The sequence below is a fragment of the Triturus cristatus genome, chromosome 1_1 (genome assembly GCF_964204655.1).
Source record: "Triturus cristatus chromosome 1_1, aTriCri1.1, whole genome shotgun sequence".
In the NCBI taxonomy this organism is placed as follows: Eukaryota; Metazoa; Chordata; class Amphibia; order Caudata; family Salamandridae; genus Triturus; species Triturus cristatus.
Genome location: NC_140579.1, coordinates 139,537,028 through 139,552,037, shown reverse-complemented (window position 1 = coordinate 139,552,037; position 15,010 = coordinate 139,537,028). Strand labels below are relative to the sequence as shown.

Here is a 15,010-nt window from a genome sequence, read left to right as displayed (position 1 = left end):
GGGAAGATGAAAAGGAATAGCAAAGTCCGATGGAAAAGGGAATTGGGTCTCTCCCATTAGGGGGGAGTTTAAGTGCTGGAGGGAGAGCAGGAGTCTGGGGTACCCTTTCCTAGGTCAAATCGAGCCACAACTGGCTCATTTATTTACTTACAGAGTTTACTATAGTGCAAAATCGGTCCCAGGGTGTCCAGAGCGCTTTGCCGTGGAATTGCAAGTTACTTGCATTCCATTCCATATTCAGATAATGGCCAAGACATCAGGCACAAAACACAACCAAAGCATAAAGTACTACTGGGAGAACCTGAGTGCAGGGACCATCCCAAGCTGTGGAGTAGCTGGTTACATACATCATTCAGAAAGCGCAACAGGCTGGTGTTAGATCAGATTCCACATCCGTCCCAGGGGCATGCAGGGGATTCAGATGCCTAAATGTGCAGGGATATGGCAGAAGTTACATCATAAAAGTATCTCTGGATTAGGAGGAATTTTTGTTCTCTTGTGAAAGACTCAAACAAGGGATTGGTGTGAATCCGTGGGCGCGATGCGCTATTTTGGGAGAGCTTCCTGAAAAGGAGCTAGAGTTTGTTTTTAGTTTCCTGAACCTCAGTAGTTCTAGAAGGAGTGTGATTGCATTCCGCGTGGCATCCACAGGATGGTGTGAGCTTTTGAGCCAAGTATTCTGGAGGGACCTAATCAGGACTTTGTGAGAAATGCAGACACCCTTGAAGATGCTTTGAGGGAGCCGGTGATGGGCAATGAGGAGTCATGATCGAAGTGTCTTGCTCCCGAGATAAGACTTGCAGAAGAATTCAGGACTGCTTTAATGGAGGCCAGGAGCACCCTGGGAATACCCGCAAGGAGGACGCTAACATTATTCAGCCTGGAGAGGATTAGAACCAGTACACCTGTTTGAAGTCTTAAACATGAAACCTTTCATCCGTGGTGGCTAAGTCTAGCTTGTTTTTCAAGGGTACTTGAAGATTTAACTCCTTGTCGATGGTGATCTTGAGGGATTTGAGGCATCCAATGATCCAATGATTTACAGGTCACAGTCTATCACACTTAACAAGACTAATAATTTTTGGATGGATGTTGAGGTGTAGAAAGGGGGCGAGGAGTGGAACAATTCCATCTTGAGAGAATTTTGCTTTAGTTGATTGACAGACAACCAGGCGTGGATAACTGCGAGGAATTGGTTACGCTGAAGGAGCACCTCTAAAGATGTAACTTTGGGATAACGTTGCACATTCTCATCGTAGAGGTGGTAGGAGATGTTCACACGTTTAAGACGGTGGTTAGAGGTTCCATGTACAGACTAAAAACAAACAACAGGGGAGAGAACAAAGCCTTGGACCATGGTGGTCGGTTCCGCTAGATGCCTGTACAATTTCACAAGCTGGTGTCTGTTGTCTAAGAAGGATGAGAACCAGCTTGTCCCTATAAGCTGCACAAGAGCGTTTAGTAGGATTTTGGGGTTGACTGTGCCGTAGGTCGAGGATCCAGGAGTCCGAGCAGGCAGGAGTCTCCCTCATCCTGGATGTGGATGACATGGTCTACGATCTAAAGAATGACTGTTTCTGTGCCATAACCCGGTCTTAAGTCAGACTGGAAGAAATCTAGCAGGTTGAACACCTTCATGTGTTGTTTAGTTGAACAGAAATGCAGCCTTCAAGAATTTTAACTAGGAATTGAAGATTATTGGCGGAAATTGCCTTTGTCCTCTGGGTTGGCTCCCATGTTTTTAGGAGCAGTGCGACGACCCATTTTCAGACACTCTGCGACGTCTCCATATGCCAACTGATCAACTGTGTCCGGGAAGGAGGGATGGCCCAAATGTACTCTGATGAACCCAGAGGGAATCAGGGTCTCATTGTGAATGGATGGATTTGTATTTGTGATACCAATCCGTTTTTCTTGGAGTGATACGTTCCACACCATGATGGATTTCAGAGTGAAAACTGGGAGGGAGCCGGGATTCTTGATAATGAATGAATTATCTTATTGATTTTCTCCATGGAAAAGCTGTGGGTTGGTCTGTGACCGAATAAGCTCAAAGTTCTCTTGGTTCTATCTCAGTTGGTCTAGTTATGGTCTGAAATAGGTGGCTTTGGCCTCAAAGATGCTTTTTAGGGTCTTCTTTCAGGGCAGAAAGGAGATGGATTTAAGGTTGAGCAGTTTTGTTTCCATCTCTGTTCTCTCAATCTGAGCTGACTTCTCTGTTGATGTAATTATTGTACCACTGTGCAGACACCTTGGCGTTTTGCCTTCTAGATCTACTTGGAGCCTCCTCATTCAATATATTGTTATAATGATTTGCAAGGGTTTGAAGGGGACACCCTTACTTCAGAGTCTCCAGTAAGTCTACCCTTTACTCTCCCAAAGACCAACTAGGAAGCCAGAGCCCCTGGTTTTGGAGACAGAGTTCAACAGAGCCCAAGATGGACAAACCCAGTGTCCTTGCACTTAGGGAAAGGTCCATCAGCGAACACGCTAGTAGGTGGGCATCACTACCCAATCCAGAGATCCCACATCACCCATCCACTCCGGACTGACATTTACTGAGAGCAGGCCACAGGCTGGCTCGTCCACCTGCAGAGCATTGTGTAATTTTTAAAGATGCCAGAATGCCAGAATCCAGTGATGGTCATCAAGACCTCTCCCCTCAGCTTCGTTCCATCACGGACACTGCAAAGCTGGTTTCTCCCCTCTAAGACTTCAAAGGGAACCCATGGTGAGACAGGTGGACGAGTGCCCTTTGTTCCAGAGAGAGACTTAGAACTGTCAAGCTAACCACCAGAGTAATTAACTTGGCCCAGCATGGTAGTTCAAAACCTGAACCTCCTTAGGGCTGGCTCTGAAAAATATTACAAATATCACAGTGCATGACGGAACTCATGCATGCCCAAACTATTATTTTAGAAATGATTGGGGCACATGGAAATCTATGAATAGGCACATGAATGAATGTTCTATGTTGAGCCAATCCAAAATCTAATTTTGGACAATTTTAAGTATAAATTCAGTTAAGCCCTACAGGCATACGCTTTAGTAGAAAATAAAAGGAGTTCTTTATGGGTGCCCGATTAATTATAAAGGCTACATAGGCCATAAACAATTTATTCTGGGCCCCATCAGCAGCAAGGGTAACTGTGAACAGATAGCAGGATGAATCAAGACAACGAGGACGAAGATGTTATAGCATGCTGAATGGAGCCGTTAACCTCAATATGGAAGATAAACCACAGGATGAAACTCACCATTATGGTGTCCGAGATGGATGATGGCATTGTGTGGGTTCTGAGCCATGACATCCAGGCGGCCAGACTTGGTACAGATGGCAGCGACTTCCTTCCCTATGGAGATATCCAGATACTGCAGAAAACCTGTCGCACTCTAAAGGGATGGGGTGGCAGAGGTTAAAAATCATTACCTCAAGTGTATTAGTGCTTAGTTATTTAAAACGTGCCAAGGTCACTGCAGCCTGCACCACCCATTGCCCCTGCCAACGCTGCCAATGACAGGACAAACAACTCCTACAAGTGTGACAATTCAGACTATTCCAGGCCATGCGAAACTAAAATCAAGGTGTGAGCTGCATTTTTAATACATATTCACTTATTAAACACCGTTGTCATCTCAAAATTAGACAGACAGCGCCACCATCTGGTTGACTGTCACTAGAGTGGGTGCTGACAATTAAGTGCCGGTGCTGAGCACCGGAAACCATCAGCACAAATTAAGCACTGGCGTGTACGGACTGGCACCTGAAAATACAAAATATTAGACAACAGAAAGGAAAACACAAATCATAGGACTCAACGAGTCATAGGCCTGAAGAACAAGGGTTATGGATAGGAGGGTACCAAAACGCTAACACTGTATATATTTGTACACAACATTCCGAACGACTTTTTTCATACAGTGAGGAGGGCTTTTTTTGCACAAAGGAGTATGAATACACATATGGCCACCTCTTGGCCGTACAATGTTAAAGTGAGGGCTTAATAAGAGAACTGTGCACACAAAACACCTAGAATCCCACTCCCAATGGGACGTGAGCACAGAGGCCGCACCCCTGATCCACCTGAACTTACCACCCGCCCACCCTGAAAGCAGCAGACTCACACAAGTGGCCAGCAGGAAGTGGTAAGGCAGGAATTCCATGCGCAACACATCGTTGAACTTCTTCACACAATGCAGCTCCACACCTTGATTGTCGTACATGTACAGCCACTTTTTCTGTGCCACAGCAAACATGTTCTCGGTGTGCAACCACCTGAAAGAGGGAAGCACGTAAGTCACCAGGGCCAACAGGTGTGTCCATTCACCTTAAACAGCATCAGCACAACCTGCGACACAAACCACTTGTTGCTATCATGCAAAGAAGCCTTCAAACACGCCTATGAAATATAAAATCATAAACACATTGCATACCAAACCATACAGCATCATTTCCTTAGTGGAGGGTAAAAGGATACACTTAATAATGTTAGCCGATGAAACTGCGACAGAAGAGTAGGGATAGGTACAAGGACAAGTAATGGAGTTGATTATAGCTCTCAAAAGTCACTTGGGCTTGCTGGAGATGTGATGAATCTCAATCATTGCGGCACAAGACATGATATTTTAGGGGTTTGGAGAATAGTAAATGTAATGGGCTTGAAGAAACAGCTGCAAAACAAATGACTGCACAAGCTATTATGGAAGTTCGAGCTGGGATGAGATGACTAGGACATGCACTACGAGAAGTGCCCAGCAGCTATTGATTGTACCTGAAGGGCAATAGAGTTAGTCCACAAGGAGAACAAGAAGAGCACAGATACAAATAATCTTGGTCAGGTGGCCACGTCGGCCTCCACCCAGAGGTGACGACAAAAGACCTATACACCAACTAACTAGATGGAAATGAGATCTGGGATCGTAACCGATAAAAAGGGCATTTTATATTGACAGGTCTGACCACTGTGTAAATATATTGTAGGTAGCTGGCTCTCTATATACCATACCAAAAAGAGGTATCGTGTGCAGAGAGTCCAGTGGATTTCCCGAGTTTTACAGTTAATAGTAATACTCTTTTTGTGGTTGTTGGAAATACTCCACTCCCACACCGGAAAGGGTTGGTGGTAACGGAGTCTTTCCAGGACATACAGTGGTAGCTTGGCTCGAGTGGTCAGGAATCAGGCACCGTGCTAAGGCACCGTGCTAAGCATACGACATACCCATACAATAACCATGCGTGCATCCGTTCCAAAAACGACTCTACACCGTAAAAATTATGAAAATATCTTGCTTTATCTTCTTTTTCTCTTAGTTGCTGATTAGATGAATAATAAGACAATCACAATATACAAGGCTTTTAAATAGTGCAGGTCAAATAAATACTGTCTTAATGATTCAATAAATAGGGGTGATCATAAATAAGGAAGGCATAAATATAAGTGCAATACATACAGGCAATTAAATATTCTGAGGCAATAAATACTGCAAACCAATAAATATTGTGCATCAATAAATACTGTGGAACAATAAATACAGTGAAGCAATAAATAGGTTAAATACAATAAATACAGTGCCCTCAATAAATAATTAAAGCTGACAGTGACACTCATATAATCAGATCACATTTGAGATTACTATGGGCTGATTTGGCCCAGGCACAGCTTGTGGGGATGTGGAAGGCTTGAGGGTGTCTACTCCCTGGCTTGGACAAGGCTGAGGCCTAAACTGAGGTAGATCAAGGGGGGAATACCAGAGACCTGGCTCTCTCACTCTACACAACCCCTCTAAATTAGTCTCAGCTCACCCCTGGCACAGTCCAGCTGGTTCCAGCACCTCTCTAACCCCTAGAGTAGTCTCTTAGGATTCCACAGGGCCTTTGGCGCCCTCTATTCCACTTACTGCCCTTTTTCTGAAGCTCCGACGCCGCTGGAGTCGTGTCGACGCCGTGAGGCGGTTCCGGTTCGATGTCGGCGGCCTCGGCACAATGTCAGTTCTTGACGACGCCGGTAGGCGGTTCCGGTTCGATGTCGGCGGCCTCGGCTCGATCTCGACCTCCGATTCGATGGCGTCGGGCAGTCTTGGCTCGATGTCGACTTCGGGCGGCTCCGGTCCGATGGCGACCTCAGTTTCGATGACGTCGGCCGGCCTTGGCTCGATGTCGACTTCCGGCGACTCCGGAGTGCGATCCTCACTCCCGACCTCCGGTGCTCCTCTCCTCAGGTTCCAGGCGACTCCGGAGTGCGACCTCCACTCCCGACCTCCGGCACCATTCCCTTCAGGTTCCGGCGACTCCGGAGTGCGATCTCCACTCCCGACCTCCGGCACGCTTCACCTCGGTCTCCGGCGACTCCGGAGGGCGGACTTCACTCCCCCGTTGACGCCGCTCACTCGACCTCGGGTGACTTCCTCCTCGACCTCTGGTACTCCTCACGACCTCCGTCGGCGCCCTCTCTCGACCTCTGGCGGCTCCGGGTACGACGTCTGCTTTTCCAGTCAGCGCCGCTTCTCCACCTCGGGCTCCAGGTCTCCAGGCTACTCGACGTCGGACTCCAGGGAAACCCGTATCCAGGTCAGGATCTTGCTGTTCTTGGATTCTAAGGCCTGTTCCTGCTGTCCAGGTCCTTAAGTTGGTTTTTCTTGCTTCTTCCCACACAGGGCTCCAGGCTGGGCTCAGTCAGTAGGGACTAGTATCAAGGGTGGGTTTATGGACCCCACTCCAGGCACAAGTTTCCACCCCTGCTGCCTCACTCCTTCCTCCTTCAGGTTTCTGCTGCTCACTCTTCACCAGTCAGGTGCCAACTGCCAGCTCCAACTGCCAACTCTCTGTCTTAGCTTCCCAACATTCTAAACCGCCTCCAACTGTCACAGGGTTCTGGAATGTTCTGGAAGGTGCTAGTAGGTTCCAGTGGGTGCTGGTGATGTCACAGGTGGCCACCATTTTGTGCTCCAGGCCCTCAGACAGAAGTTCCAGGGGTAGATAAAATGGCTCCCTGAATCTGCAGTAACACTAAAAAATCTGGTGGTTCCCAAAAAGGAAAAATTCAAACAGGGTTTGAGGCAAAAGTGGGACAAACTAAATAATGATGAGGGACCACCCAAAGGGCTGACAGGTCTAACACGCGTCCCCCCCAGCTGAAAGTGGGGAGAGCTACCCAACCCCTTGGGAGTTCTCATCACTAAGGCGGAAATACCTTGAGAGACCGTCTGCATTGGCGTGGTCCACTCCAGGCCGATGTTCCACCTGAAAGTCCATTCCCTGTAGGGAAATAGACCACCTCAACAACTTGGGATTCTCCCCCTTCATCTGCATCAGCCAACGAAGGGGTCGGTGGTCGGTCTGAACTAGGAAGTGCGAGCCAAACAGATATGGCCGCAACTTCTTCAGAGCCCATACCACTGCAAAGGCTTCACGCTCTATTGCACTCCACTTCTGTTCCCTGGGAAGTAGTCTCCGGGATAGGAAGACCACGGGTTGATCCAGACCCTCTTCATTGAGTTGCGATAACACTGCCCCAATGCCATGTTCTGATGCATCTGTCTGGACAATGAACTCCTTGGAAAAGTCTGGGGCCCTTAAGACCGGGGCCTCGCACATGGCTTTCTTCAATCTCACAAAGGCCTGCTGACAAGCCTCCGTCCAGACTACCCGTCGAGGTTGTTTCTTGGACGTGAGCTCCGTGAGGGGGGCTACGATGGTACCGTATCCCTTCACGAAGCGGCGGTAGTATCCCGTGAGGCCCAGAAACGCTCGGACCTCAGTCTGTGTCTTGGGGGGTTCCCAGGCCATGATGGCCTCCATCTTCACCTGGAGGGGTTGCACCGCTCCCCTACCCACCAAGTGTCCAAGGTACACTACCGACCCCTGCCCGATCTGGCACTTGCTGGCCTTGATCGTCAATCCAGCTTGTCTCAGGGCCTGGAGAACAGCTTGCAGGTGACGCAAGTGATCCTCCCAGCTGTTACTGAAGACGGCTATGTCATCCAGATAAGCAGCAGAGAAACTCTCCATTCCGGTGAGGATCTGGTTTACCAGGCGCTGAAACGTGGCAGGTGCGTTCTTGAGCCCAAAGGGCATCACACAGAACTGGTAGTGGCCATGGGGCGTGGAGAAGGCTGACCTTTCCCTTGCTCCATCAGTCAAAGAGATCTGCCAGTACCCAGAAGTAAGGTCAAAGGTACTTAGGTATTGGGCAGCTCCCAGCCGGTCAATCAATTCATCCGCCCTAGGGATCGGATGAGCATCAGTTTTGGTCACTGAATTCAGTCCCCGGTAGTCCACACAGAACCTCAGTTCCGGTTGGGCACCCGGTGGTGCAGCTTTTGGTACCAACACCAACGGACTGGACCAGGGGCTGCTAGAAGGTTCGATCACTCCTAGCTCCAGCATCTTAGTGACTTCACTGTGAATGCTGGCCTTCACCTTGTCTGACATCCGGTAGATCTTGGACTTCACAGGTGGGCTGTCTCCTGTGTCCACGTCATGGACGCACAGGTGAGTCCTACCCGGAACAAGGGAGAACAACGAAGAGTACTGCCCCAGGACCTGGCGGCAGTCCTCCTGCTGTTCAGGAGTTAGAGATGGGGAGAGAATCACTCCCTCCACCGACCCATCCTTCTCTTGAGACGCAAACAAATCGGGGAGAGGCTCGCTTTCCGCGTCCTCTGCTCCGTCAGTCACCATCATCAAGATGACTTCGGGCCTCTCGTGGTGGGGTTTGAGGCGGTTGGCGTGCAGCACCCGTAGGGGCTGACGAGGGGTCTTCAGGTCCACCAAGTAGGTAGCCTTACCCTTCTTCTCCAACACCTCAAAGGGTCCTGACCAGCGATCCTGGAGGGCGCTAAGCTCTCCTGGTTCGATCACCCACACCTTCTGGCCAGGCTCCAACTCCACCGGGTGAGCATTGTGGTCATACCACGCCTTCATCACTGCTTGGCTGGCTTCCAAGTTGTCAGAAGCTTGCTTCCACAACTTAGCCATTTGGCTCCGGAAGGCCACCATGTAGCTCACCACGTCCTGGGGAAGCTTCCTGGGAGTTCTTTCCCATCCGTCTCTCACCAGGTTGAGAGGTCCACGTACAGGGTGCCCATACAGAAGCTCGAAGGGGCTGAAGCCCACTCCCTTCTGTGGCACTTCCCTGTAAGAAAAGAGTAGACAGGGTAGGAGGACGTCCCATTTCCTCCGCAGGCCTTCAGGCAGACTTCTGATCATGCCCTTCAAGGTTTTGTTAAACCTCTCCACCAGACCATTGGTCTGGGGGTGGTAAGGAGTGGTGAACCGGTATGTCACTCCACACTCCTTCCACATCGCCCGCATGTACGCTGACATGAAGTTGGTCCCCCTGTCGGACACAACTTCCTTGGGAAAACCCACTCGGGTAAAGATTCCCATCAGGGCCCTAGCCACAACAGGTGCTGTTATGGTCCTCAGAGGTATTGCCTCTGGGTACCGTGTGGCATGATCCACCAGAACCAGGATAAACCTGTGACCAGCTGTAGTAGGTGGATCTAACGGACCCACAATGTCGATGCCCACCCTTTCAAAGGGGGTGCTAACGACAGGAAGTGGTTCCAGGGGAGCTTTCAGCTTCACCCCTGTTTTCCCACTGGCTTGGCAAGACACACATGTCCGGCAGTAGGTGTCGGACGACACTTTCATCTGAGGCCAATAAAAGTGTGGGACAAGACGGGCGAAGGTCTTGTCTTGCCCCAGGTGTCCTGCCAATGGGATCTCGTGAGCCAACTCCAGTAGGAAGGCTCGATAACGTTGAGGGACTACCAAGGCTCGTGACGATCCATGTAGGGGTGCCTTGGGTTCACTGTAGAGGAGGCCATCCTCCCAGTAAACACTGTAGTTCCCTTCAACGTTCCCTGCTGCCTGGGCTTCGACCTGTCGCCTCAGCCCCTCAAGGGTAGGGCACTCCCTCTGGCCCTGGCAGAATTCCTCCCTGGACGGGCCTCCCTCCACGTGCCACTCGGCCGGGATGGGTAGGTCCTCCAGTTTGGTAACGTCCCCCACCGCAGACTCCTGGTCCACCACCTCCGGTGGCCTATCCGTCCTACGGGGTGTGGACGCCGAGGCAGGCTCCTCCTGTCCTCGGTTCTTCCCTTGACTGGCAGCTGGCTGGGCCTTTGTTCCAGGCTCCAGCCGAAACGAACTCCCTCTCCGGGTAGTCACGGACCTTGTGCTCACACAGGCCCAATCAGGTGTACCCAGCATCTCAGTGTGAGTCCGGTATTCCACCTCCTTCCAAGCGTTGTGCTCCATGTCATTCCCCAGCAGACAATCGACTGGCACAGCAGGGCTTACGGCAACTCGAAGTGAACCTGCAACCCCCCCCCATTCAAAGGGAACCTCGGCCACTGGATAGTGGCCGGTTCTGCCGTCAGCCATCGCGGCTGGGTGGAGTACATCGGGAATTACCTGCTCTGGAGACACCAGTTGACTACGTACCATAGTCATACTGGCTCCTGTGTCTCTCAGAGCCTCCCCTCTTTGGCCGTTGATGGTGACCCACTGCCCATACTTTACGGTATTTGCGGGCACCTGGATCTTAGGAACCATCTCCTGTTCTCCCAGGGACACTAAAGTGACACCCGCCCACTCCCTTCCCTTAGTTAAGGGCATCTCCTCCCCGAGCACTGCACTAGCTACTCCGGGGGTCTTTCCTCCAATGGGAGGGGGTGGTCGTTTCAGGCACTTCGGATCTCCCTTATAGTGTCCAACGCCACCGCACTCGTAGCAATGGACAACCCTTGGCTGCTGACTCTGGCCAGGATTAGGGTTTCTGGGTGGGTTAGCCCTAGGGGTGAATCCTGTTCCCTTCCCTTGGAAGTTATTTTGGGGGCCTTTGGAGAACTCCTTTTTCTTTTCCCCTCCCTCTTTCTTCTGGGGGGCGCCCTGTCCGGCCTTTTGAGTATCCCCTCCAGTCCCCCTTGTGGACACCCGGGTACTAGCCCAAATGTCCGCCTCCTCAGCAAGCTTCCGGGGACTGGTCAGCTTGCTATCCACCAGGTGTTGACGCAGTTCAGGGAAACATTTCTCGAGCAGGTGTTCCTTCAGTACTAGATCAAACAACCCCTCGTAGTTCCTCACTTCACTGCCCTGAATCCAACCCTCTAGTGCCTTCTTTGCATAGTCCAGGAAGTCCACCCAATTCTGTGTGCCCAGTTTGTGACTACCCCTGAACTTCTGTCTGTACTTTTCGGGTGTTAGTCCAAACTTCCTTATGAGCGCCAGTTTCATGGTGGGGTAGTAGGTCTGCTCATCCTCTTCGAGGGCCAATAATGCATCCCTACCAGCTGGAGGCATGTACTTGTACAATCCCCCTCCCCAGTACTTCTCTGGAACCCCATGGGCCCTTAACGAGACCTCATAGGCCGCTAGCCACTTGGCGAGATCGTCACCCACCCCATAGCTAGCTACTATGTCCTTTGGCAGGTAGGGTTTGGGTTCCCTGGTGTACTCTCGTTCTTCGCTGCCACCGTTAGGTACAGGGTGTGCCCCGATTCTCAGGATCTGAAGATCTATCTCTTTCAGCCTTATCTCATGAGCCATCCTCTGTTCCTCCTTCTCCTTCTCCAGCCTTGCTAAGTCCCATGTGAGCTGTCTTTTCTCCCTCCGGTCTGTTAACTCCACTTCAGACAAGCCACCGCTAGAGGCACTGCTGCCCTTCCTGGAAAGTGTCCTGGGCCCCGCTGACAGGTTCCCCACCTCAGGTTGGTACAAACCAGCTCCCTCACTGTCGGGCTCTCTATCCCTGTCCTCCTCCTCAGCCTTGCTTTCTCGGCGTGCCTCCCCCCAAGCCCTCAAGCTGGTTTGGAGTGCACCCTTCTTTGCTCCTGGGGGACAATACACCCCCTCCCGCTGACAAAACTCCCTGAGTTGGGCCACAGTGTACGTTTCTAAATTCTCCAGTACAAACTCCATCTTGCCCACTCAGGTCAGAGGACAGTTATTTGCAGTACTATGCAGGGGGGTACCTTTAATAATACCTCCTCCCACCACCAGAGTAAATTTGGAAAAAACAAAAACCCACAATTAGGAAGGCCGCTTTGAGAAAACTCCCGGTGTAGGCCTATGGACTACCCACAGTTATTGTTGAGTATACGTAGGCACAGCTCTATCCCACCGCTGAACACCAATTAATGTTGGAAATACTCCACTCCCACACCGGAAAGGGTTGGTGGTAACGGAGTCTTTCCAGGACATACAGTGGTAGCTTGGCTCGAGTGGTCAGGAATCAGGCACCGTGCTAAGCATACGACATACCCATACAATAACCATGCGTGCATCCGTTCCAAAAACGACTCTACACCGTAAAAATTATGAAAATATCTTGCTTTATCTTCTTTTTCTCTTAGTTGCTGATTAGATGAATAATAAGACAATCACAATATACAAGGCTTTTAAATAGTGCAGGTCAAATAAATACTGTCTTAATGATTCAATAAATAGGGGTGATCATAAATAAGGAAGGCATAAATATAAGTGCAATACATACAGGCAATTAAATATTCTGAGGCAATAAATACTGCAAACCAATAAATATTGTGCATCAATAAATACTGTGGAACAATAAATACAGTGAAGCAATAAATAGGTTAAATACAATAAATACAGTGCCCTCAATAAATAATTAAAGCTGACAGTGACACTCATATAATCAGATCACATTTGAGATTACTATGGGCTGATTTGGCCCAGGCACAGCTTGTGGGGATGTGGAAGGCTTGAGGGTGTCTACTCCCTGGCTTGGACAAGGCTGAGGCCTAAACTGAGGTAGATCAAGGGGGGAATACCAGAGACCTGGCTCTCTCACTCTACACAACCCCTCTAAATTAGTCTCAGCTCACCCCTGGCACAGTCCAGCTGGTTCCAGCACCTCTCTAACCCCTAGAGTAGTCTCTTAGGATTCCACAGGGCCTTTGGCGCCCTCTATTCCACTTACTGCCCTTTTTCTGAAGCTCCGACGCCGCTGGAGTCGTGTCGACGCCGTGAGGCGGTTCCGGTTCGATGTCGGCGGCCTCGGCACAATGTCAGTTCTTGACGACGCCGGTAGGCGGTTCCGGTTCGATGTCGGCGGCCTCGGCTCGATCTCGACCTCCGATTCGATGGCGTCGGGCAGTCTTGGCTCGATGTCGACTTCGGGCGGCTCCGGTCCGATGGCGACCTCAGTTTCGATGACGTCGGCCGGCCTTGGCTCGATGTCGACTTCCGGCGACTCCGGAGTGCGATCCTCACTCCCGACCTCCGGTGCTCCTCTCCTCAGGTTCCAGGCGACTCCGGAGTGCGACCTCCACTCCCGACCTCCGGCACCATTCCCTTCAGGTTCCGGCGACTCCGGAGTGCGATCTCCACTCCCGACCTCCGGCACGCTTCACCTCGGTCTCCGGCGACTCCGGAGGGCGGACTTCACTCCCCCGTTGACGCCGCTCACTCGACCTCGGGTGACTTCCTCCTCGACCTCTGGTACTCCTCACGACCTCCGTCGGCGCCCTCTCTCGACCTCTGGCGGCTCCGGGTACGACGTCTGCTTTTCCAGTCAGCGCCGCTTCTCCACCTCGGGCTCCAGGTCTCCAGGCTACTCGACGTCGGACTCCAGGGAAACCCGTATCCAGGTCAGGATCTTGCTGTTCTTGGATTCTAAGGCCTGTTCCTGCTGTCCAGGTCCTTAAGTTGGTTTTTCTTGCTTCTTCCCACACAGGGCTCCAGGCTGGGCTCAGTCAGTAGGGACTAGTATCAAGGGTGGGTTTATGGACCCCACTCCAGGCACAAGTTTCCACCCCTGCTGCCTCACTCCTTCCTCCTTCAGGTTTCTGCTGCTCACTCTTCACCAGTCAGGTGCCAACTGCCAGCTCCAACTGCCAACTCTCTGTCTTAGCTTCCCAACATTCTAAACCGCCTCCAACTGTCACAGGGTTCTGGAATGTTCTGGAAGGTGCTAGTAGGTTCCAGTGGGTGCTGGTGATGTCACAGGTGGCCACCATTTTGTGCTCCAGGCCCTCAGACAGAAGTTCCAGGGGTAGATAAAATGGCTCCCTGAATCTGCAGCAACACTAAAAAATCTGGTGGTTCCCAAAAAGGAAAAATTCAAACAGGGTTTGAGGCAAAAGTGGGACAAAATAAATAATGATGAGGAGGGACCACCCAAAGGGCTGACAGGTCTAACAGTGGTAGTGTGGGAGAGCAGTTGGGCTTATCAGAGGACAGTGTTAAGCATTTGTTGACCACACAGTGGCAATACATTAGGAATACACGGAATGCCCACCTCCTATGGAAAGAGGACATATACCTAGCCCTGATTGATGTTTGTTCACCATTTACAAGATTGTGGGCACTGAAAAGTGTACTTCACCTCACCTCCGGTACGTGAGAGATGGAGTTGGCAGAGGGGGGCACACCTCCTATTCTTGATAAGTTTTCCAGTCTGTCCTCCCGCCAAAAAGGGGGTGAGGACAGAAAGGGGGTGCCCGCTCCCTCTAACAGGAGAGGCTGGAGTTGCATTACAAAGGCAGCAAGGCATTTGAAGCTCCCTGCCACGGATGTTTCTTCCTGACAAGGGAGAGGTGTGAACCCCTCCAACCAGGAAAGGCACTGTTCTCAAACCTGAGGTCAGAACACTGTCTGGTGGTAGCAGGCTGGCTCAGACCAGTCTGTGACCACATTATGGATTGATAGGTTATAGGGGACCGCTCTAAGGGGTCCTCTGTGTTCAATTTTTAATACATCAGACACTGGATTCAGTGCAGGTTTATTATGCGGAGATTTTTGGTACCAAACATCCCATACTTCAGTAAAGCCATCATGGAACTGGGGAACTTGTAATGATTAGCGTCCAGCTCATGTTCTTACTATGGCTTGCTGGTTACTTACAATATCAAGGAATCTGAAAGGATATTGCAGGGGTATATCTGCTCATGTAGATATGCCCTCACAGGAGATATAGTTCACCCTGCCTTAGGGCTAAGGCCTGCTAGAGGCGTGTCTTACATATATCTCATGCAGTGTTTG

The 15,010-nt window shown here is 50.7% G+C and overlaps 1 protein-coding gene across 1 annotated transcript in view; it reads right to left on the bottom strand.

The window, feature by feature from the left end:
* The window catches only part of WDR46 (WD repeat domain 46), a 73,671-nt gene that overhangs the window by 49,007 nt on the left and 9,654 nt on the right, over positions 1-15,010 (bottom strand). Inside the window, exons 8-9 of the mRNA XM_085620437.1 lie at positions 4,126-4,276; positions 3,258-3,393 (exon numbers count right to left, since the gene is read on the bottom strand). Of these exons, the coding sequence (XP_085476563.1) occupies positions 3,258-3,393; positions 4,126-4,276 (287 nt within the window). The remainder of the gene's footprint in view (positions 1-3,257; positions 3,394-4,125; positions 4,277-15,010) is intronic.